This window comes from Chenopodium quinoa, unplaced genomic scaffold (genome assembly GCF_001683475.1).
Source record: "Chenopodium quinoa cultivar QQ74 unplaced genomic scaffold, ASM168347v1, whole genome shotgun sequence".
In the NCBI taxonomy this organism is placed as follows: Eukaryota; Viridiplantae; Streptophyta; class Magnoliopsida; order Caryophyllales; family Amaranthaceae; genus Chenopodium; species Chenopodium quinoa.
Genome location: NW_018744991.1, coordinates 849,670 through 874,669, shown reverse-complemented (window position 1 = coordinate 874,669; position 25,000 = coordinate 849,670). Strand labels below are relative to the sequence as shown.

The window sequence follows — 25,000 nt, the reverse complement described above, 5'->3', positions numbered from 1 at the left end:
TTATGCATGTGAAAAATGTACCTAGATAATAAGACCGATAGATATAGGTATACACAAATTTTTATATAATGGCTGGCCACACCAAGGTATAAAATTTGCCAACTAAAAACATTATGAAACATCTCTATTTGAAACTATCTTGATCTTTCACTATGTTTAGGGGGATAGGGGGGATTTGATACAAATCGTTCAATCTTGTGATGATGTATTTCGTATCCATATCTTAGGGTAATACATATATATATATATATATATATATATATATATATATATATATATATGATCATATGAGACCACCCCCCTTATGTGAGAACCCTATCATATGTGAGGACATATTACAACCGTTGGATTAATTGCATCAAATGGCTACAATTTATCCCAATCAAATGTAATTTCAAATACAATATTCCAGCGTTTTCTCTCTCCTCCTTCATTCGACGTGCCATTTTTCTCTCTCCTCCTTCAATTTCTCTGCTCCCTTCTTACTGCTCTCTTCCTTTGCTTTGATTCTTCATCAATTCTGCTTCTAACTTCATTGATTATTTGTCAAGGTAATTTACGTTGATTTTAGTTTGATTTTCGTTGATTTTAGTTTGATTACTTAAGGTTTTTGTCAATTTTTTTGCGATTTTTGGCGATTTTCGGTTCAATATCCGTTCGATTTTTTTTTCCGGGCGATTTCTGTTCGATTTCTATTTGAGTACTTATTAGTTGATTTTAGTTTTAATTTTGCTTCATTTGTTAATTTAGGGTTCCTTATAGTGTAATTTGAACTTTTATTTATAATTTCTGAGGTTTTGAATGGTTATAGAGATTGATTTTGTCAATTTTGGTACTTGTATTTCCCTAATTTGTGCTAAAATATTGATGCACACTAAGTGTTTGACAATATTCCAATGAATCCTATTATTTTATCAATTTCAAATGTAGTACATATTTAATTGATGGTCTTCTTATTTAATATTCCCCAAGATTGTATTAAGTCTCGGCTTCTAGGTTCTAGGTGTTGTGACATTTTCTAGGTACATATTTAGTATGTTTTGACTGATAATTATGGTCGGAAAGTGTTTACCAATGGTTTACAGTATACATTTTGTCATCGTAAAGTTTGGAGTTTGAACAAAGATGACTTGACTTGGACGAATATGTATGATCTCAATTGCAATGATATGTGTTTATTGTGTATTTCTAAGACTGGTAAATGGTTGGTATTAAATGGTAAACTGCTTGCATTACTTGATCCGAGTAAAAGTTTTTATAGACAATATCAAGGAGGTACTCGTTTTGATGGTCATGTTGTTAGCGCTTGGGATTGCAAGATGAGTTTGGTTTCAACTGTTCTTGAATAAGTATGACTAGACGAGTCTAGTCTTTTGTGTGTACTCTTGCCCGGAAATAATCGTAGTTGGTTCAGGCAACATTTTACAGCTAGGTGTATGATGAGTTGCTCTAATGGTAGTATTTACTCAGTTTTTGGAGTTTCAAATTGAGTATTACCGGTTTACTTATAGTCTTACTGTGCTTTTAATATTAAAAGTTGTAAGGAATTATGGATTAGTGGTAGTTTCATTTATATGTCCTATATATAATATCCGTTTTAATGTAGAATTAAGATGTTCAACTTTACCAATGTTGAGATTAATTTGCTTTATGTTTTGCATGGTTTCATTGCATTGGATTGATAAAAGATTATATTAAGATGTTCAGCCTTACCAACCCAATTTCAAAGGAAAGGTGAATGAAGTAAAAGTGAGAAATAACTCAAAAATAGTGATCAAGAAGTGAGATTCAGAGTACCAAATTCATTCATGGATAACAGTGGCAAGTACCCTTGTTCTGAAAATGTGTCTTTCTTATTGGTGATTTGGCAGAGTTCCAATTAGAGAATACTGATCAGGCAGAGCTTCCCTTTTTCAGAGATCATGTTGTTCTGAAACGTGCTTTGAGTCATCTTATTAGTTGAGTTGCTTTTGCTTTTTGAAGTTGTTGATCAATATTTAAGAGAAGAAATAGGGAAATTGATATTTCATTTGTATGAGTGCTGCAGACACAGAACATGTAACATCTTCATAAATGAGTAAAGAAATATTTGTTCATTTGTCAAATGAGCAAATAATTGATTGCTCATTTCACAAATGAGCAAAGAAATACTTGTTGATGTAATGAATGACTAAAGAAATGTTTGCTCATTTGACAATGAGCAACTAACTATTTGCTCATTTGACAAATGTGCAAATAATTTTTTGCTCATTTATCAAATGAGCAAAAATGTGCAAATTATTTTTTGCTCATTTATCAAATGAGCAAATACTTTTTTTCTCATTTGTTCAACTACCTAAGATTGAGTCTCATTTGCATCAGCACAAACTAAACAATTTTGATCACCAGAGCCTATCTAGCTTCATCAAAGCATTAATTTGTCAAATGAGCAAAAAAATTCAATGCTCCTTTGTCAAATGAGCAAACTATTTAATTTTCATTATTCAAATGAGAAAATGATTCTTGCTTATTTTTTCAAATTAATGCTCATTTGTGAGTGTGTTTGAATGTTTTAAATACGTTAGCCTACTAGCTCAAGGGTAGAGCATTGTGCAAATGCACAAAAGATGTGGGTTCGAATCCCACGTAGGTTCATTTATGTAATGTGGAGACATAAGTTTGTATGAGTGTTTAATTGTGACAAAGTTTATATAGTTATAAATCATTTCAAACCATTTTTTTGCTCATATAATTTAGTACGAATTTGATTTTTTTTTTTACATTAAATTTGTTTATAGAGATAACCTATGTAGGAATTGAACCTACATCCCATATGCATTTGCATAGCGCTCTACCAATTGAGCTAATAGGTTTATCATATGATCAAAATTCATGAAAAAGAACCCATTTGCTACCATGCAACACTTCAAAAAAAAAACATAGCAACTTCAGCAAAAGCCTTGAAAAGTCAAATTCACCCACATTGAGATGAAGCATTATAGAATTCTCTTCCAAATGTCAAATTAAATTACGCTTTGAAGCCAATCATACTCAACAGTCAACACCAACATTATAGTCCCCCAAGCCCCAACATTACACACACCAACACAAACATAAGTAATAATTGTAATTTGCAGTAACATTCTATCAACTCTTTTCCAAACCTCTATCAAATAACTCCCCAAGCCCCATAGCATGTAAATTACAAAACTACAACTAATTATTAAGGAAAACCTTGATGTACACCTAAAAATGGAATATATCCTAGCTGGGTTACATTGCCAAACCATTCTAGTTGGCCCCTTAATTCAAAGAGCTCATCAATGTAAGTTTCTTGAAGACTTGTGACATAGCATAGGCTCCTAGGAACAGATTTTAGTTTTGAGATTGAATACAAGCTCAAGGAGCTAAGGCATCATCATCATTCTTGACATCCCACAAATTTACTTTTTCACAGTGACAAAGCTTCAAATCCTCAAGTGAAGAGAGACGCTGTAATGCACCCGTTATGTCTCTCAGTCTCCCACATTCATTGATTATAAGTTGCCTTAGAGATGATGGAGATTCAGCCACTAATTTGGTCAATCATGGCATCCCTTAATCCAGCTTGTTGCTCATTAGATAAATGAGCGATGAATTGTTGCTCATTTGATAAATGAGCAAAGAATTAGGTGCTCATTTGATAAATGAGCAAAGAAATGTTTGCTCATTTGATAAATTAGCAAAGAACTGTTTGCTCATTTGATAAATGAGCAAATAATTGTCGCTCATTTGATAAATGAGCAAATAATTGTTGCTCATTTTAATTCTTTTTGCTCATTTTATTTTTGTTCGCTCATTTTATTTCACTATATTACTTTTCATATATAGTTTGCTCATTTTAATTATGTTTGCTCATTGATAATAGAGTACCAAGTCACAAGATTTCTAACAAGCCCACTACTACAAATCCCTTAGTTTCTAGACGCTTTTTCCTCGACGCCAGATAACAAGCGTTAGCAAGAAAATTAATTTCCGTGTTTTTTCGACGCTTTTAAGCGTCACAATTGGTCTCCACATATAAAACCTTAGTGCACGTGACTACAACCCATATCCCGGGACTTTAAAATTTTGGAAAAAAAAAAAAGCGGGCTAAGCTAGCTAAATCAAAAAAATTAAAAAAAACTCCCATATACAGTGAGTATACCAAAAGTTTTAGACTGAAGAAATAAAAAAAACCCAAACTACACGCCATAAACCGTAACTTGCTCGCTGAAGATCGATCTCATCTGATCTCATCACTTGAAATTGTTGAATTTTCGTTCCTTTCTTCAGTATTATCTTCAATTTTCGGTAATCTCCTCGCTCTTGTCATCAATTTTCGTAATCTCCTTGTTATAGGCATCAATTTCGCAGGTTTTGGTTGATATATTATTCACTCAAATTATGTTGCTTATGCTGAATCTTTGTTTATTCATTGCATGTTATGGGAATTCTTTTTGCTAATGGGATTTCGAAACGACCGACGCAGAGAAGTCAAGAATATATATCACGCAGGGCATGGTCTAATTAATTAGATACTTTTTTATATAATACTTTTAATTATTGATTGGTATTTGTTTTGCTTGATTATGTTTCTTGAATTGTAGATTTTTTGTATTAATTTTGTGAAATTTTAATTTTATTTGGGGTTTCTAGGTTAATTTTGTGAAATCATACTCTTAATTGATTTATCACCTTCATCGATAACAACAAGCTACAAGCCACCGAATTTTTGTTCTTCTGTATCAGCCCTGTAATTAACAATTTAAACGTGACCTCATTAAGACAGGGTCCTGCCTTTTATATTGTGATACGAACTCATAGCCTCGTTCATTCTAGAAACTTTACACAGCCCAGTGTAAGACTTTTTCGTGTGTTGGCCACTGCATAGTCCCTCGATAACAGTATTATAAGAGACAATATCACATAATCCTTTCACTTCCATGACATCAAGCAACAAATACGCCTTGTCCAGGCGCTTAGCTTTACAAAGACCCTTCAGAAATTGGTTGTAGCTGTATATATCAGGTTCATGTCCATTCTTTTCCATCAGTTTCTCAGCCTCCATTAGCATAAGCTGATCACAACTATAACCCAACAGTATATTATATGTGACTTGATCTGGCTCACATCCATTCCTCATCATGTATGATTTGATGGTGAGTGCTTTACTGATCTGGTTAACCTTACAAAACCCACTAATAAGGGCATTATAACCAGTATACTTGTAGGTGCTCCGCATTTCATCATATCTACTATAAGCTCGTAAGCTAAATCAACTTTACCACCACCACATAAACCAAGAACCAAAGCTCTACGAGCTTTGTCATCTGGATTCAATCCAATCTTTATCATAGTATGCCAAATCTCAACAGCATTGTCAAATTGCCCTACTTTACACAATCTACTAATAAGTATATAATAGTAAAAGTTACAGCATCTGGTTGTCTGCCCTTCTGCATCATATCCCGTAATAATCTTAAAGCCGAGTCTATTTTATTTTCCTGGCACAACAAATGTAAATATATATTGTATGCTTATATGTCCGGCACAGATCCAAGCTTTTCCATATCCTCCAACAGATACTCAATGTGCTGCCTTCTGCTTGTTGTTTGTGCTGCTGCTTGTTGTTCATGGTGTTCTGCCTGCTGCCTTTTCTCTTTGATGGTTGCTGCTATCCTCTGCTTGTTGTTTGTGATGCTTCTTGTTGTATGTTGTTGGTGTTCTGCCTGCTGTTTGCGGCCTTCTGCTTGTGATTTGTGTTAATGTAATTACTTTCAGTTTAGTTTTAATAAAATCAAGTAAACTTAACGTTGCTTAGAGTTCTTTATCATACTTTAGTGATTCCAAGCCAAGAATCATAGCTACAAACTTTTTAAGACGTTAGATTATTATACATAACTTTTTATTATTTATGGGTAAAGTACTTATTCTAGGTTTTTTTAACCGTATTTTTTATAAGGATTTCCATTCATATTGCATCAAACTTGAAATACTCCGCAAATGTTAATCAAATGTGTAGTCTTTTTGGTCACGCCTAGTGTAAATATATACTCCGTACCTACACAAATGGATGCCAAGAGAATATCTTATAAATAAACCTAATGATTGAGAGTATCAAATTTGTATGCCAAAGAATATATTTGTAACATTGATTACTAAAAATCGTACAAGTTTGACTTATGTAATAAATATATATAAATCTTAAGCCAATAGGCTAATATTTATGACATATCTTAAAATTTGAAGTGGTGTTTTTGTGTTTAATAGGTGACAGAGGAGGAGCTTGTCTAAAAATTGTTCTAGATTGTGATAGTTGCTGCACTTAGCGAGTTGGCCGAGGTAACTACCCAAATTCCTAAATAATTTTATATGACATATAATTGTATATTATATTTTCGTGTCATATGTATGGTAGATAGCCCTCCCAAAATAGTTTTACATAATTTACGATATTGATCATATATGAATAAAAATGTAAGTAATTAAGTTGTAGATTTGTAGTGAGGTAGTATATTATATATAATTCATTAGGTCTTATCTATGTGCTTATTAATTATATTAAATTAATACATGTATGTATCTATTTTTTTGTGAATGCTTCCATGTATTATTATGTTTGATCACTTTATTTGTATCTTGTCTCCAACCACAATGATAACATCATATAAAAGCTATAGAAGGGGAAACCTAACAGTGCTAAAAATAACCTAAGTGATGGAATATGTTGTTACACTCTTCTTAAACTATAACATTTATAATATTTATTACCAAATTATTGTTAGCTTATTATTGATACTCATTAATAATTATTAAATATTAAATTTTATTATGAATTTCATTGTAGATATGGATACTAGTTGGATTGATTTACCAAAAGGAAAATCTGCCTATTATGAGGGTTGCATGAAATTCTTAGAGATTGCTAAGGAGACTCTTATAGATGGAAAAACCAAATGCCCATGTAATAAGTGCAAGTTAAATAAATGGCATCTTTTAGAAGAAGTAGGAAGCCATATTTTATTAAACGGTTTTTATAAGAATTATAGAAAATGGATTTTCCATTGTGAGGGTGAAGGGAGTAATACCTTAAAGCTCGCTGGTGATCATGGGAAGGAAGTAGATCGAGATGATATGGATGGGCTGCTAAGAGCGGCTTTCGGGGTTTGCAGTCCACAATCCACTAATGAATTCCAAGCCCCATCATCCAATGAAACGAACTTTGACGAGGAAGGTTCATATGACATGCATGAAGCTAGAGTTTGATTTTCATTGTGAGGTAGATGATGAAATGCCTTCAACTAACACTAATGAAGAAATGGAAAAGTATAAACGTCTCATGGAAGCTTCTAACGAGGGTCTATATGAGGGTTGTACTACTTTCTCAAAGTTATCATTTCTCTTACATCTGTTTCACTTTAAGTGTATGTTTCATTGGTCTGCCGAGTCATTTAATAAATTGATTGAACTTCTAAATGACGCATTCCCTCATATTAAAGAGTTTCCATCATCTTACTATGAAGGGATGAAAATAATCAAAGACTTGGGATTAGGATATGAAAAAATCCATGTATGTCCAAATGATTGCATGTTATATTGGGGGGAATTTGCCGATGAAATTGGGTGTCATATTTGTCATACATCAAGGTGGAAAACTATGAAAGGGAAGGAGGGTGACACAATTGAGAAAGGGAATAAATCAGTTAAGAAAGGTGAGCCAGCTAAAGTTATGCGATATTTTCCTCTCATACCTAGATTAAAGAGGCTTTACATGTGTTCTAAAACAGCAGAGGATATGAGATGGCATTTCAACCGTGAGGATGATAAGATCCTAAGGCACCCTGCAGATGGTGTTGCTTGGAAAAAATTTGATGAAAAATATAAGGAATTTTCCGCCAACCCTCGTAGTGTTAGATTGGGATTAGCTAGTGATGGTTTTAATCCATATCGTCTAATGAATAGTAATTACAGTACATGGCCGGTGGTTTTAATTCCTTACAATCTTCCACCATGGATTTGTAACATTGCGAAGATAGAGACGTATTGTCCACTTGGAGAAGAGGATTGGCATGCTATTGATGAGCATTTTAAAAAGAAGATAATTAATGTGATGAGAGTATGTATCACCTTTTTTTTTATTACTTCTCATAAGAAACTCCCTTTTTCATTCATGAATTTATTTATTTTTACTAACCTATAAATACTCTTACTGAAGTTACTTGTTTTTCATGTATAAGGACCGCTTTGTGATTCCCATAGATGAACTATATAACAAAGCAGCCCTCAAGCATGTTAATAAAAGTTGGAGGCAATATAAGTTTAATCTTAAGAAGGATTACTACAAACCAAAAGAGAAAACTTTAGAAGAGATGTGTAGCACTACACCACCGCATGGGATTAGTAGTCAAAATTGGATAAAGCTACTTAAGTATTGGGATTCAGAGAAGGGAAAAGTAAGTATATTTCTTCCTATTGAGATATCAGACATCTTGCTTATAGCAGCTTTTATTAGATAATTTGTGGGCCAACAAGTAAAAAGCCAACAAAAAAAAGCTACTTATAGCAGCTTTTTCGCTAAATGAAAAGTCAATTATCAAACACTTTTTTTGGTTATTTAACCACATGAAAAAGCCAAAAACCAAAAGCTAACCAAAAAGCCACCGAAAAGTCATTTACCAAACATGGACATAGTGAGGCATTGTTACATTGAAATTGAATTAAAAAATAAAAAATAAAATACGTAGTAAAAAAATTATTATTAGAGTTTTTTTTTTTTAAATTTTACTAGTCCAAATTACTTGCATTATTTTAATTGGACAAGCTTTGATAATATGTAACTTTGTCTACATAATTATATTCCTTATTAAGATAAAATGGGATATTATTGAGTCGTTGGACTCTCAATTTAGATTTTAAGGGTTGCAAAATTGATGACTTAGCTTAATTTGCGCCTGCAGAAACCAATCATAACGTTGAAATTATATTTCAGATTCATCCGTTCTCAAAGATACATAGTGGAAGTGTGGAACTGTGGAAGGTGACTCAAGGTGTATACAAGATCCAATAATCTTAAAAATAACCATTAATTTAATTTGTTCAGAAAAAAAAAAGAAAAACTTTCATATGAAAACAATTTTTTTTATATATTTTTTAATTCTCTCTCTCCTCTCCTCTCCTCTCCTCTCATTTTCTCTTTCTAACTTTCTCTCTCTAAACCCAGTACAGCATCATCTTCATCATCATCAAAATTGAATAGCAGATCTTCAACTACTCAACGATGTTTTATGATTGATTTCATCACATCCAGATTTTCATCATCTCGATTGTCTCTACCTACCAATCGCACCCCATCTTTCCCTTTTCTGTAAGTTCTCTCTCTTTTTCTATGATTGTAATTCATCTCTTCCGATCTTACTTGATCTGAATTTCTGGGTTTGAATTTGAACAGAGTGAAATGCTCACAATCTGGTGGAAATGGAACCCCAATCAAGAGGACGAGTTTGCATGAATTATATATGAAAAAGAAGAGCAGATTTTCTGTTTCGTTGAATTTTGCCCAATTTTTAGGGTTTTGATTGTTGTGGTGGTTGGTGGCTGCTTTAGCAGTGGAATTGGTTGGTTGGTAAGAGGTTACTAAGTCGGTCAGGGTTACTCGGTCGGTTAGGGGTTATTCTTACTAGTTCGGTCAAAGATTACTCGATCGGTTAGGGGTTACTCTTACTAGTTCGGTCAATCAGGGGTTATTAAGTCGGAGGGGTTACTCGATCAGAGTTACTAGGCCGTGTATTAGCCGGCCACACCGCGTGGCCAGCCACACACAAGACCTGATAAATAATTTAATTATCCGCAATCAATGTCAGAGGAAGAAAAAAAGAAAAGAAAAGAAAGTTACTTTAGCCCTTTAGGGAGCTGGGCCTTAATGGATCACCATTAATCTCTAGGCACATGGCAATTAGCAAATATTCATTGTATCATATTATGGAGGCGAAACTTGAACATAATCTACTGTTTTAGATGAAATCAGTCCATAATGAAAGTATGAGAAAAGAAACAACAAACATCATTATATTACAGTTTCTAGTCTTACAAGGGCCCGGAACTTAGCCCGAAATAGGAACTGACTTAAATCGAAACCGACCCGCTTAGAAGTGGATCAAAGTTGACCAGTTTTTGACCTGATACCCAATGTTTATCTTTATCAAAAGTTACCCGGCATTTAAATTGATCCAAACAAATTTTTATCCCAATTAATTAATCTAAATATTCGTGATACTCAATCTAACCCGAATGGAAATTGTCTGATACTCAAAATGATCCAAACAATTTCAGCCGAGATTAATTGATTCAAACAAACCCGAATATGAAATAACTCAAAATAAACTGGGCCAATTTTATATAAGAAAATTACATATTTGGAGTATTTCTCTTCTTCCTCCCCTCTTCTCCATTGAGTTATAACAGCTTGGTGAAAACCAACAACTGCTAGACATACTACAAAATCGGGGATCCTCGCTGCCACAAGATTAAAAAAGGCTAAACGAACGAAGGCTAAGAGTGAGGTCGAACCCAACCCAAAATGACTCGATCTGAACTTGACCTTTAATCTTGGCTTGAAACTCTAACTGATTTAAATTGACTTGATCGAACATGACTCGAAGCCTTAACCCGAAACCCAACTCGACCCGAAAATATATTAATCTAAACAATCCCAAATTGACTCGGCCCAAACCTCTTCAAATAGTTGACCTGAAATGACATGATCCAAACTACCCAATTGTCAAGCCTAGCTAAGCACATTTTACTAGTTACTACTCCATACTATTACTAATAGTTTTCTAGCTTCTAACAATAAAATGGAGATAAAATACACCACTTTTTTCTAGCGATTGGTGGCTTATTTTACTCGCTTTGTTTATACACTTCTTTTTCTGAATTGCTAAACATCGCCCGCGAATCTCCACATAAAGCCCACAAAATTAGAGTGAAATGTCACTTTTGCCCTCAAAGTAAAAAACACAATTTCTTCTCTCTATTCTCTACTTCCACTTTCTCTCTCTAAAAAACTTTCCGAGCGATGTCGAGGCGGCCCGGCAAGGAAGTGGCGGCACAGGCGGCGGGTGGACAGCGGTTTTCCGGCGAGAAGGTATTTTTTATTAATTTTGTGTTTAAAAATTAAAAAAAAAAGGTCGGAGGCGGTGGCGGCGCCTAGGCCAGACGCCACCACCACGGCGGAGGCGCCTAGGCCAGACGCCACCACCACGGCGGCGGCGCCTAGGCCAGACGCCGTGACGGTGGCGGTGGCGTCTGGCCCAGGCGCCAGAACCACGGCACCGGCGTCTGGCCTAGGCGCCGCCGCCTTTTTATTTTTTTTTTTTTTTTTTTTTTGGTTTTAAATTTGAAATTTAATTTTCGAAAATAATTAATTTTTTTTTGATTTTTTTTTAAATTTGTTTTTCTTTTTTTTAATTTTAAATTTTATGTTCCTCTTTTTTTTTTTTAATTTTTAATTTTGTGTTCTTGTTTATTGTTTTTGTTTTTTTTTTTTTGAATTAGTTTTTTTACTTAAAAAAAATTTTATGTTCCCTTTTTTTTTTTATAAATTTTTTTTAAAATTTTGATGTTCTTCTTTTTTTAAGTTTTTATAATTTTATATTTTTCACTTTGTTTTTTCCAATTTGTTTTTTTTGGGTAATTTTTTTTTTTTCTTTGTTTTTTCCAATTTTTTATTTATTTATTTATTAGGTTATTAATTTTTTTATTTTTAGGTTGTTAATATTTTGTAATGTTTTTAATTTATTTTCCATCATATGTATATTGTTTTATTTATTTATTTTAATTACTTTTTTTATGTTTATATTACATGTTTATATTGCATATTACATGTTTTGTTATTTTGTGTTAGGCATCGTATTTTCGTTCTGGGGCTGGGAAGAGTATGGACATTATGAGAAGTACGATGAACTCAATGGAGAGCTCGGGGCCCAGACACGTTAGATCCCGTGGTATTTCGGCCTCGGCTCGTAGAGAACGGGTGCACTATTCTGAGGATGATGAAGATGATGATGGTGATGAGGAGGAGGAGGAGGAGGATGCAGATGAGGATGTGGACGATCAGAGTGGACCATATGATGATTACGGTCCATTCAGTCAGAGGCTTGATGATGTGTATGAGACGCGTAGGGTAGACGTGCGTAAGGGTAGAGATGGTAGATTTGTTAGTAGATCTGGCACATCATCTGCGTCCACTGTGTCTGCGGTTAGCAGAAAACGGTCGAGGGCCGTTAATGATTCTTGGGTGGTGAGGGGCGAGGTGGCTGGGGGACCTATAGACGGGAGTGTGATTCCTAGCTTTCTAGGACACATCGCTACCCGTATTTGGGAGGACCAAGAGCGGGCTTTGGATAGCGGCATTTTGAAATGCCAAACCCGGGAGAGGACTTGTAACTTCTTGTGTAGTTGGGCTGAGGCTTGGCCGGAGGAGAGCGAGATGGTCGGCCGATTGAGGGCCACTAGAGTGAGCCACCTTCCTGCCACCATGCATGAGAGGATTGACTCGACGCTGATCACGGCTTTCGTTGAGCGATGGCAGCCGGACACGAACTCTTTCCACCTTCCGTTCGGTGAGATGACGATCATGTTGCATGACGTCGAGGCCATCCTTGGGATTCCCGTAGAGGGAAACCGAGCATCTGTTGTCACAGATGCGGATCAGGCAGATTTATTGGCGGAGCTGTTGGCGGTGGATAGGGCTGCGCTGTACACAGCGGCACTTGGTGTGTGGGATCACGGCGGTGTTAAGATCGCAGCAGTTTTGCAGCGATGTTTGCACCCCACTTCACGTAGGACGCAGGACACACAGCTGGCTGCATATGTTTTTCTTCTTCTCGGGTGTACCTTGTTTCCGGATAAGAGCGGAAACAAGCTCAGGCCACGCGACATAGTTGACGCGTGTGAGCCCGACAGAGTAGGCCAGTTTTCTTGGGGGTCGGCTACATTAGCGTACATGTATCGCCAGTTAGGATTCTCGAGCCGGGCTGATGCGGCAGGTATCACTGGATGTATGACGTTGTTACAGACGTGGATATACGAGTATTTCCCGGCGTTTCGACCACACCGCGACCCGGTTCCTATTGGGGATGGCCAGCCACGTGCCTGTGCGTGGAGTCCGCGTGTCGAGAAGAAGTCCATTGACCGCCTGCGATCGATACGGTTATTGCTTGACAGGATGTCCCCATTAGAGGTAAAGTGTTTAAATTATTTCTACTTTTATAGTTTGATGTGTTTATTGTATGAATCTTACTAATTTTAAAAAATGTGCAGGTGAACTGGATGCCTTTCGGCCAGAACCCTAGTAATAGGGTACCCAGGACCCTCTACACGGGACTGATTCAGTATCGTGAGATCGTAGAGGCGTACATGCCGCAGCGCTGTCTTCGCCAGCTTGGATATGTCCAAGTTGTTCCTCCTCCACCAGCATGGCCCAGTAAGGCCATCCGATCTGCGTCGTCGAAGGAGTACGTCGTCCAATGGCCGGCAAGCATGATTGGCACGTGGGAGCAGTTTCCGATGGTTGCCCGCATATGGATTGAGCAGCTGCAGCGGCCGCCAACTGGGGTGGCTGCCATGTGTGACCAGCACTACATGGAGTGGTACAACCGGCACTCGCACCCGAGGTTGATCAGAGACGTCCACCACGGCGACGACGCCGATGATGATGATGTGCCACCGCCCACTGCCGTGGATGCGGTACGTCTCATAAGACATTTGTAGTTGTGTTTTTTTCCATATAATACGTCTCATAATACGTCGTTATTGAATTTTATGTGTTTTGTTATGTGTAGTGGATGGGAAAGATGACGCAGTTGGGACACAGACTTTTTGAGGAGAGGGACAACATGACGACTGCAACAGGCAGAGCTGTTATTGATGAACTGGAACGGGCCCTTGAGCAGTGGCAGTGGGCGTCACAGAGAGATTATTGATATGTCGGCAGTGCATTTATAAAACATTTTCCTAGTTGTTTGTAAAAGTTAACATTATCTGTTCTTATAATTATTATTTTAAGTTCTTAGAATTTGACATTATATTTTTAGTTTTTATAACTTTTATTTTAAGTTGTAATTAGTGGGCATACGAAAACTAAATACAGGTTCACATTTAAATGGGAAAACTAAATACGAAAATTAGAATCCGAAAATTAAATAAATGGGAAAAACATAGCAATAGCAATATTAGGTCACATAGAAAAGGCAACTAGATTGTTCCACTGCTGCACCCGGTCATGATATAACGCATCCCAGCCCTCTACGCTTGCTGTACGAATGGTGTACCACGTTGGTATAATCGGTGGGACCGGAAAATCGGGTGACAGGTCCAGTCGGATGAAATGTCTGTATGACGGCCCCAGAAATCCAATAGCAACCTCTCTTACCGGTCTGGTGACGGTCTCACGCGAACACCAAGGCAGAACCGTGGTACACGGATAGTAAGCTCGAGCATGCAAACCAAGGCCGAAATGCATCACTGCACACTTGTAGATGTTTGCAACGGCGAAGAGATCAAGGGGCGCGTCGAACCAATGATTTTGACCGCAACGTCCTCCTCCCCACCGGATACGCTGCAGAGACCTATCCAAGTCCTGTCCGTACACGTGGCGATAAACAGCTCGGTTTGAGGCGATTTCACTGTACATCAACTGACGCACTAAACCGTAGTTGTCTTCACCCATCTGAAACACATCAGCCACAACCCGAAATCCACAGTTACCATCTGCAACCACATCATTCCACCCGTCCAGGAACGGCATCATGATGTTAGGGATCCTGTCTTTATATGGAAAATGTTCAATGTCCATTCTGCCTGTTGCACACATCAAAAAACACAATTAACAAGTCAGCAGAAAACTTGACAAACACTCTAAAAAGTAAATTAAACTAAAGTACCGTACCGGTGCCGGGCATATTCACCGGGCTGAACACTTGGGCCGATGTAATTTCTCAACTTCTCCAAAACCCAACGGTAACTCGCAACCGTCTCATCCTTCATAACTGCATAACCAATCAAAAAGTTCTGGTTCGTTGGAGTCATCCCAACCATCTCAACCAGTGGAAACTTATACTTGTTTGTCTTGTACGTTGAATCGATCAGAATCACAGATGGCCAAGACGAAATCATATCAGCACAATCAGGATGCACAAGGAACAAATGAGTCACCTCCGATGTGTCTTCATCAGATTCAAACCAGTACAGGTAACCACGTGCTTGTGCCTGGTGTAGAAGCTGCTGTATAGGGTTCCTTCCCTCTGACCGTTCAAACCTCAATTTATGTCTGACGTTGTAGATGTGTCTTCGGTTTGGCTGGTCTTCAGGAAATTTCTCCAACACAGATGCTAATATTTTAGCAGGCTTCACTTGAGCATCACTCATTTCTTTTACAATTAGTTTCGCAGCAGGACTTAGGCCACTTAACTGTCGATGACCCACTTCATATGCGATCATCTCATGGTTGTGATACCCCCATTTACCGTAACTCTTCACTTCCCAACCGTCACCCCTTTGCTGTTGTCGAACCTTTACTCTGAACTGACACCCACAACCTTTCCGCTTTGTATCAAACCGAATCGCTTGACTGAAATCTCGTTCCTCCCTTTTGCGATAACGGTCGCATCTCAAAATGCGATCCATTCTACCATCCCGTTGAGATTTATGAGTTGCTACTACTAAACAAAAACCTGATCTAATTGCAACCTGTTTCGCCCAATCAACCGCTTGTTGAGCATCTTCGAACAGACCATCGTGTACAAAAATCCCACTATAATCATTTCCGTCTCCACCATAATCCTGCAACAATAACATATAAATATAATCACATAAGAGTAGATTAAATTAATACATTTGACACAACATTAGCACAAAAGCAAAAACAATAATAAATTATAAACAACAAACAAAGAAATAAACAAAAAGTATTCAAAAAAAAAAAAAAAACAAAACACAAAAATAAAAAACATAAACAAAACTTTAGATTAAATAAATAAAAATAAACCAAAAAAAAAAAACAAAAAAAAACATAAAACGAAAAAAATTGTACAAAAAAAATAAAAAATAAATAAATTAAAAACAAAAACAAATTAAAACAATTAAAAACAAAACAAAAAAAAAAACAAAAAAAAAAGAAAAAAATTGTAACACAAAAAAAAAAAAATAAACAAATTTTAAATTAAATTAAAAAAAAAAAAAAAATAGTGGTGGCGCCTAGCCAGGACGCCGCCACCGTGGCGGTGGCGTCTAGCCAGGACGCCGCCACCGTGGCGGTGGCGCCTGGCCAGGACGCCGCCACCGTGGCGGCGGCGTCTTGGCCAGACGCCACGGCCACGGTGGCGGCGTCCTGGCCAGGCGCCAGAGTTACGGTGGCGGCGTCCTGGCTAGGCGCCACCACTACGGTCACGGCGTCCCGGCAGGACGCCAGCCGCCAATTCGTGGTTTTAGATGGCTTCGTACCTCCTTTTCCGGCGTCAACGGCGTCTCTCCGGTGCATCTACCCGACGTTGAGGGCTCTTCGGTTTCACTCGGCGATCCAGTCCTGCTCCACATTTTTTATGAGTGAAAAATTTTATTTTCGGTAAAAATTAAAACAAGGGCAATAATGTCAACATTTTTAAAAAATGTGGGCTTTATGTAGAAAAACGCGGGCGATGTTTAACAAATCCCTTCTTTTTTCAACAACTTCAAATTAATAGGCATTATTGGAACTCTGGAAGAATCATTTTTGTCTCACGACCCACTTACTTTTCTATTTCATATCAGTAATATGTCCCATTGGCTCACAACATATAATAAATTTATTAACTTTATATTATACAAGTCACCTTACAATTCTCATTCAACATTTTTTAGAAAACATCGAAGAGAACATGTCAATTAATCTTAACGAATATAGTACTTCGCGTCATTTAAAAACGGATCTATATAATATACTCAGAAAACAAACAAATTAAGCAATTGATGCACTAATCTACAAAGGGTGTGCCAAACATGGAGTAAAATATATATTATTCATAAAATTGTCAACAAAACTTTGGTCCACATTCTCGAATACTCCTTAACAATACCATTATACCAACATCATCATCAATAAACCAAAACTAAAATTCAACCAACCATCCAAACCTCCAATTCCACCCACAAAAAAAAAAAAAAAGAAGCAAAAAAAAAGAAAAAAAAAAAAAAGAAAGAAAGAAAAAAAAAGAGTTGCAAAAAAAAACCCTTGAATCTTTCTTTCATATCTTTCCATTTCCATCAATAGCAATGAAAGAAGAAGAGCAGATCCAACCCAAAAACCCACTCCCCCATTTCTGGGGCACAACCCCAGAAGAAGACTACTACACTCAACAAGGCATCAAATCAACCCAATCTTACTTCACCACACCTTCTGGTCTAACCCTCTTCACCAGATCATGGCACCCACTTTCTCTCTCTCCTCCACGTGGAATCATATGTATGGTCCATGGCTATGGCAATGACATCAGCTGGACCTTCCAATCCTCCCCTATTTTCCTTGCTCAAAATGGGTTTTCCTGTTTTGCCCTTGATTTACCTGGTCATGGTAAATCTGATGGCCTTAAAGCCTATGTTCCTGACATCAATTTGGTCATAAGTTGTTGTACCTCTTTTTTTGAGTCTGTGTTGGAAACCCGTTCGATGCGTAATCTGCCCGCTTTTCTCTTTGGAGAATCGATGGGCGGGGCGATATGCTTGTTGATCAGTATCATGTACCCTAACATGGGTTTCAGTGGCGCTGTTTTGATCGCACCCATGTGTAAAATCTCTAATAATGTCAGACCCAGATGGCCAATTCCTGAAATTCTGACATTTATTGGTAAATTTGTACCAACTTTGGCAATTGTACCTTCACCTGATTTGTTACATAAGTCTGTCAAAGTTCCTGAGAAGAAAGAAATTGCAATGATGAACCCTTTAAGGTATAACGGGAAGCCGAGATTAGGGACTGTCATTGAATTATTAAGGGTTACAGATTACTTGAGTCGAAAACTGAAAGATGTTACAATACCTTTTATTGTTCTACATGGACAGGCTGATGTTGTGACTGATCCGGATGTGAGCCGGGCTCTTTACGAGGCGGCCGCGAGTGAGGATAAGACCATCAAGATTTATGAAGGGATGGTGCATTCTATGTTGTTTGGGGAGACTGATGAAAATGTGGAGATTGTTAGGAATGATATTTTGTGTTGGTTGAATGATAGATGCAAAAGGGAAGATTGATGAGGTTGAACCGTTGACGTTATTAGAACATTGTTTTTTAAAAGTAATTGGTTTGTGAATGTAGCAAAATTGAACTGTAGTTACATTAAAATTGAGGTACAATGTGATATGTGTAATGTGTTAAGTTTGATGATGGATTAAAGAAAGAATTTGGAATGATTTGTGAAATTTTCTGAATCTCATGTTAACATGTTTCCTGATTATTTTTGTCTGCTGGGCATTATAGGCTATGACAAACAGTATTGGTTTCTTGTATATTACTAGAGCTGGGCATTAATTTTTTTTATTCTGCAGTATGTAAAACAATTCTTTTTTTTTTTTTTTATATATATATAATATACTGTTGTCAAATAAAAATATAAAAAATTCTTTTTTTTTATAACAAAAAAAAGGTCCTACCGAGATTTGAACTCGGGTTACTGGATTCAGAGTCCAATGTCCTAACCGCTAGACCATAGGACCAACTTATTAATATAAAGTATTAAAGTTCCAAATTGTTTATAACATATAAATTTAAAAAGTAAAAGAGCGAAAAATAGGTCCTACCGAGATTTGAACTCGGGTTACTGGATTCAGAGTCCAATGTCCTAACCGCTAGACCATAGGACCGAATTGCTAATTATTAACAAAGAAAATAATTTATTCATTTCGTCAACTAACATATGCCTTTTCCCTATTATATATATTCAATCACCCATGTCCCTTGATACTTTAGCATGACATTTTTAGTATGTACTTGTATAACCTTAAAATTAGATTTAGAACAAAGTACATTGATTATGAATTTAACATCTCACATGTTTTTCCTTACATGTGCAATAATAAATAATAATGATATAAAAATTATCAAAGACGAGTATGTTAGCTGTACAGAAAGTATGCAACTATGTATAGTTAGGTACTTAGGTTGATGTGTTATCTTATTTGATATGGACTTATATTTGCACATGATTATTCATCTTAAATGATTGTAATGATATACAAAGTATGCCTAGCTAGCTTATGGCATATAGCTTATAGTATCTCTTATGGATATAGTTTTGATGATTCGCAATTAATTTGAATTAAACTTATTAGAATGTAATATTATATTAATTTATCATAAGTTTATAACCTTTGTCCTTTAATTTAACTTCTTCAAACGCATTGTGGCATTGCCTTCATACTTAAACCAACTCATCCTTATTGGCCCTAAATTATACTCATCTAAATTTCATGTATTTCATTGAATTCGAATTGCTTTTATTACCCTAAACTTAACACATCTCTATGTCAAAAAACAAATCCTTAACACATCTAAACTTGATTTGAACTTAGCTAATCTAATGCGAACTTGTTATTACTAATAAAAAATTACAAATTGTTGGTCACGAGATTCCAGATTCCTCTATTAAATTTTTTGAAACCAGATTCCTCTATTAAATAATTGGATGTTAGCTCAACAATTCTGCAGGATGTAGCCGAAGAAGCATTAGACGCTTTACATCAAGGCCAAACGAAAAAACCAAATAACGAAAAAAAAGGTACTACCGAGATTTGGACTCGGGTTACTGGATTCAGAGTCCAATGTCCTGACCACTAGACCATAGGACCAGAATATTATTATTGATTTAAAATATTGAAAACTTGCTTCTCTGAATGTACAACTTTATATTACAAGTATCTTTGTAACTGTATGATAGGAAGCTAATTCACAATATTATCGTTTTTATATTTTTTAAATAAAAGAAATTTAAAACTATTGAAAAAAAGTATACATTTGTAAATAACTAGGTGGGGAGAAAATATATGAGAAAAGTCCTTTATTCTCTCAAATAAATCTTCACAATATAGGCACCAATTAGCTGATACAAAGAATCATTAATATATCAATTCCCATAGCATTGGCTAGAATCACACAAACTAGTTTTTTAACTGATTTCAAAATAAGGTTGCGTATTTTTGAACCTCCCCAAATCCCACCTCAACGAGCTTCATATCAAGCTGCTGTTGATGCTACTACTGGGAACTGGTCTTCTGATTGCCTTTTCCACAAAAAGTTGGCAGCTTCAATCCACCAAGGATTAACTAGAAACTTGCCCTCTTTGACTGCCCTACGAGACTTCTCTGTTGTGGCATCTTTTGACACACATGTGTTATGCTGGAGTCCAGTTCAGTTGAGCAGGTAGCTCCCAACTGTTCTGCCATCCTCCATAATGGCTGGTCAGCAGCTTGCGTTTTTTTCTCAAGCACCCAGCTGAACACTATCTTGCAATCTTTGAGGACTTCCTTCCGAATTATTCTCAGTAACTGCATGACCAATTTGATACAATTAGTATGTTTGTCTATTTGTCTGATTAAAACAGATATCAAACACACAAATGCAAAGATAGCAGGACCTAACCTCCCTCACATCTCTGGAAGCATAGTCATCTCCATGCTCCTATCAGGGGAGCACGAGTCAATACGAAAGCAGAACAAACAAGGCACTAGTATTATAGCCATGAAATAAAGAGTCAGGCTAGATATCTAAGATTGAGGTGAATAACAGCATTTGAAACGACAGCAATACCATTATTAAGTATTTTATACATTTTCTGAAGCAAAGATTGGAAATTAACTAACAGGATCAAAGAACTTGTAGTGTATACTCTTAAGGACTCTCAGAATTGCTGCAAGTGCTCCATCAGACTTGTTCTCGTCAAGCTTTAACTCAGCAAGAGACTTGTAATTGTTGCCTAATTGACGACAAGTATATGAAAAGAAGTGGTATCTTTCCATCAATATCAAATTGTCCTTGTGCCTCTCCCAGACCTAGAATGATACAAAAATGCAGACATATCCAACTTCAGAATTTAGTAGTACATTCTCGCAATGAAATGGAAGGATTTAGTAGATGTAAATATAATATCAGGAAAAACTCCATTGTCACGAAATCTTAGTGCTATCTCAATACAGAAGTTATACAGTGAGGAAAGACTGTCATCATTACTCATCTGTCCATCAACATGGAATACCATTTGTGACCTTTTTGACATTATGATCAACCTGAAGAGAAATTGCCTTTTCCATTAATTTATGATTTCCAAGAATTCCAACTCTCAAAACAAGGTCCACAACCTCAGAAAGTGGATGGATTGAGCACAAATGAAAAAGGCAGACACAACAACTTTCTAATGATCAAGTGCGAGCATACATGATTGTAAATAAGATGATGGTTTTTTATGTGCCTTGGCACAATTTAGACTAAAAAGTAGACATTACAGGCAAGAATAACCAATGTGTTCATTTCCCATAAATATGGCTGAACTTTTCCAATTTCAAAAATTATTTACTACTTCAGTCCTGATAAGAAAAAAAATAGGCAGTACAATTGCTTCCATGTTTAAACAAAAATGAGATCTCTAATTGTATATAATTATGATCCTTCCTTTACATTGAATAAGAACCACCTAAATGGTCAAATGTACGAGAAACACATGAATATAAAAAAAAATATATTTTAAAAAAAGTGTTCGAGAAAAACACTTGTATGAACATCTAATACGGAGTATATACTTATATACTGTTACAATTTAGAAACTTAAAAAGGATTAGACAAAATATATGCAGTATCAGTTACCAATTGAGTAAAGAAATCTCAGAATAAATTCTAATCACCAGAGAGTTTACTTACAGATTCTGTGTCATCAAGTAACAGAACAGCACTCTCAAACCCCAGTACCATGTCTAGTCCTTTCTGGTTTCTGTTTGTGCAATCAGCTCTGGAGATAACTTTTGAATCAAAATAGAGATTTCTGGGATCAAGAAGCTTTGCCATTTCGCGACCGTAAGCTGGCTCTCCCATGGTGTAAATGTACATCTCAAACATCTTGCTTGCTTCTTGCAGAAATTCACGGACAAAAGGCCTCAACTTGGTTATCATAGGCCTCGTATCAAATTGAAATAAGCTTCCATTTGAAGTATCTGTTATTGCTAAATATTAGTGCAAGGAAGAATAGAAAGTATACAAACCCTGATGGTTAAGAGTCGGGAGAGCTTAGTACATACTTAAAACATAAAGCAATACAAACTAGAATAAATCTGGACTCCACTAATTTTACACCTTTGGCTTAAACACCAGATGACAAATTCAATCATAATTCATAAAGTATAGAAGAATTAAAATATACTTGCTATAGATGAGACAAACAAACAAAAAAAATTAGAGAAACAGCAATTTGATGAGTGGTATCAAGCAAAACCCAAGATCAATTAATTCATCGTTAAAACAAGAATGACGTCACAAATTCACAAAACAAGGAACACAAATTCGAGTTTCTACCATAAATAATTTTAACGACATTGTAAACCGTAGAACTTTAAGTTCAAATGAAATAGAAACACAAAGTCAAGTTGTACTGTATCATTTTATTCCACAACCAATATAGTCTAAATGATAGAGTGATATACAATGAAAATTGTTCACAAAATTAAGTTTGAAAAATTAATCAGAAGCAGCAAAGCAGGTAATTAATCATGTAGGAATTTGAATAGAGCAACCTTTAATGGAACATGTTTGATTCATTAGATATGCCTCTTCCGGACTGAGAGAATCGAGATTAGCTGTATGCAGCAATGTCTGGTCCAAATCGAGAACCAGGAACAATTTTTTCTGACGTAGGACATTTCCTGCTTCAGCATTACGTAATCGAGAAATTTCTCTGCTGCCAAGCCTCAAATCCTGTAAATTGCAATTGGAAATTATACCAAAATCTTATCAGTCCTTCGAAAAGAGAATTTGACTGAACAAGCTTTGCAACTGCACTAACATCACAATGAAGATATAGCAAATTATCAATTGAATAACACAACAACAGTGACAGTTAAAAACTATCACAAGATGCAGACCCCTTCAGCCCACTCTCAAGTCTCAATCAACCACGGGTGATTTGAAGAAACAAGCTAGCCAGTTATGCAGCAAATAGTTGTAAAATCCTCGAGGTTGACAACTCGATAACTAATAAGCTTCAGTCTAGTTCTATCTTTTATTGAGCTAAACAAGAAGAGTTTGAGCACAATTGAGTTTAATTAATGACATAAAGCATACTGAACATATTACAAGCCGAAATTAGCACATGATAACTACATAAAAGACGAGAACCTACACATACCTTATGAATATATCTAAACGGAATACTATCTCCATCTCCATCACCAACCAATTTCCCACATTCTATGCACATATCCTTAAAAAAACCAGGATGTGCACACGAACTTGGCTCCTCGGCCACCTTACATTGCTTGATCCTTCCAACAAAAGCACTTATGTCAATGCCTATAACATTGTGTATATACTTCGTACATACTATTCTCCATAAAGTAATGATGTTACTACCAAAAAAGAAAAAAGGTAAATGACCTTTTTTTGTGGCATTACTCCATAAATCATGGTACATTTGCTAATACCAGACTATTATCATTTGACATCACAGAGAAAATTCAATGTTAATACTCCATAATTGTACATATGCAAAGTGTAAGTACATAAGTGTACTACATTACGACATTTATACAAAAACGTCACAATTCGATTTTAATGGGTTATATGTACACTAATTATGCTAAAAATTGTTGCATGAAAAACGAGTCTTTACACAATTCATACTCGTTGATCTTTTTTTCGCTTGAAAAGGTGGTCATTCTAAGATTCCAAACACCATAAACAAGAAACTTATTCATCAATGCATACATTTGAAGATCATTTTCCAAAACCTTATAATTTTATAAGTTTAGTTCTTGAAAATCCAAGCACAAAAAAAGCTACATTCAATCTTTCCATTTTCATTCCATCTTTCTCTGAAATCAAATTAGGGAAATATGTTTCTTCATCACAATGGTTTAATTGCATCAAAAATCAAGCTTTACAGGTTCAATTTCTACTTATATCAGTTCCAATTGAAATACATTATTGAAATATAAAAATTCAAAAATATGATCAAGAAAAAAAAAAAAAACATAAGAAGGGGACAGAATTAGGGTTTCCGAAATCAAGAACATGGAATTATTGTATCAATAAAGAATCAAAATTAAGATCAATAATTTGGATTAAATTATTGTAGTAAGTGAGATCCAATTATACCTGAGAGGTTCAGGTTGAATTTGGAGAGCCATCTCAATTCTCAGAGAGAGAAAAGAAAACACACTCAAGGAGAGGAGGTTTGGTTTGTTTATATAGAGAAAAGAAGATTTCGGCCTGACAGTAATTTATAAATGTGAATCATCTGGGAACATACAAAGGGCAAAATGGAGAAAACGTATTTTGTTTCACGACATTCTAGAATATTCGGCGGGTGTCTATTTGGCGTTTAATTTGAATTTGAGTCAAGCTAAATACAATTTGACTTTAAATTCAGTTTTGAGTTGTTGAGTCAAATCCGGTTTGAATTTTCTCGAATCCTATCCGAATTGGATCCAATCTGAAATTCAATGTAAAATGATATCTTATTTCAACTTTAATTAGGATAAAAATGGTTTAGTTATGTAAGCTTATTGTCTCGTCAAAAAAATGTAAGTTTAGTTATGTAAGCTTATTGTCTCATAAAAATTTAGGAAATCATTAAAATATAAACAATAATTGCACTAATTTACACGTGTTTTTATCATGAATTTCTAATTTTATACAATTTTCAAGAGTATATTTAATGCTTGTATATAACCCTTCGGACTATATATAACATTACCCTTTTTTTTAGGGTAG

At 35.7% G+C, this 25,000-nt stretch overlaps 3 protein-coding genes, 1 long non-coding RNA gene, 3 other non-coding genes and 2 pseudogenes across 7 annotated transcripts; 3 read left to right on the top strand and 6 right to left on the bottom strand.

Annotated features, from left to right (window-relative positions):
- Nucleotides 1–4,780: 4,780 nt before the first annotated feature.
- Nucleotides 4,781–5,975, bottom strand: LOC110706757 (annotated as a pseudogene).
- Nucleotides 5,976–8,839: 2,864 nt separating this feature from the next.
- LOC110706720 lies at nucleotides 8,840–9,490 on the top strand. Its single transcript, XR_002508387.1, has 2 exons — nucleotides 8,840–9,364; nucleotides 9,449–9,490. It is a non-coding gene; the product is annotated as an uncharacterized LOC110706720 (long non-coding RNA).
- Nucleotides 9,491–11,025: 1,535 nt separating this feature from the next.
- Nucleotides 11,026–14,084, top strand: LOC110706844 (protein MAIN-LIKE 1-like). Its single transcript, XM_021884814.1, has 4 exons — nucleotides 11,026–11,143; nucleotides 11,903–13,240; nucleotides 13,321–13,746; nucleotides 13,842–14,084. Exons 1-4 carry the CDS (start codon nucleotides 11,075–11,077, stop codon nucleotides 13,980–13,982), a joined length of 1,974 nt encoding a protein of 657 aa, XP_021740506.1. The 5' UTR covers nucleotides 11,026–11,074; the 3' UTR covers nucleotides 13,983–14,084.
- A 91-nt stretch (nucleotides 14,085–14,175) lies between these two features.
- LOC110706845 lies at nucleotides 14,176–15,138 on the bottom strand. Its single transcript, XM_021884815.1, has 2 exons — nucleotides 14,948–15,138; nucleotides 14,176–14,859 (listed from the first exon to the last, which is right to left on the bottom strand). The coding sequence occupies exons 1-2, from the start codon at nucleotides 14,958–14,960 to the stop codon at nucleotides 14,237–14,239; spliced, it is 636 nt and encodes a 211-aa protein (XP_021740507.1). The 5' UTR covers nucleotides 14,961–15,138; the 3' UTR covers nucleotides 14,176–14,236.
- Nucleotides 15,139–16,799: 1,661 nt separating this feature from the next.
- On the top strand, nucleotides 16,800–18,450 carry LOC110706843 (caffeoylshikimate esterase-like). Its single transcript, XM_021884813.1, has one exon. The coding sequence runs from the start codon at nucleotides 17,308–17,310 to the stop codon at nucleotides 18,280–18,282; it is 975 nt and encodes a 324-aa protein (XP_021740505.1). The 5' UTR covers nucleotides 16,800–17,307; the 3' UTR covers nucleotides 18,283–18,450.
- Nucleotides 18,451–18,672: 222 nt separating this feature from the next.
- Nucleotides 18,673–18,744, bottom strand: TRNAQ-CUG. Its single transcript has one exon. It is a non-coding gene; the product is annotated as a tRNA-Gln (tRNA).
- Nucleotides 18,745–18,819: 75 nt separating this feature from the next.
- TRNAQ-CUG lies at nucleotides 18,820–18,891 on the bottom strand. Its single transcript has one exon. It is a non-coding gene; the product is annotated as a tRNA-Gln (tRNA).
- A 912-nt stretch (nucleotides 18,892–19,803) lies between these two features.
- Nucleotides 19,804–19,875, bottom strand: TRNAQ-CUG. Its single transcript has one exon. It is a non-coding gene; the product is annotated as a tRNA-Gln (tRNA).
- Nucleotides 19,876–19,950: 75 nt separating this feature from the next.
- Nucleotides 19,951–24,607, bottom strand: LOC110706842 (annotated as a pseudogene).
- Between the last annotated feature and the right edge of the window lie 393 nt (nucleotides 24,608–25,000).

Bases quoted from the DNA above. Each gene is read 5' to 3' on its own strand.
- LOC110706844 (XM_021884814.1), top strand. From the start codon at position 11,075: ATGTCGAGGCGGCCCGGCAAGGAAGTGGCGGCACAGGCGGCGGGTGGA. The intron at 11,144-11,902 runs GTATTTTTTATT...ATTTTGTGTTAG, and splicing joins AGCGGTTTTCCGGCGAGAAG to GCATCGTATTTTCGTTCTGG. The intron at 13,747-13,841 runs GTACGTCTCATA...TGTTATGTGTAG, and splicing joins CGCCCACTGCCGTGGATGCG to TGGATGGGAAAGATGACGCA.
- LOC110706843 (XM_021884813.1), top strand. From the start codon at position 17,308: ATGAAAGAAGAAGAGCAGATCCAACCCAAAAACCCACTCCCCCATTTC.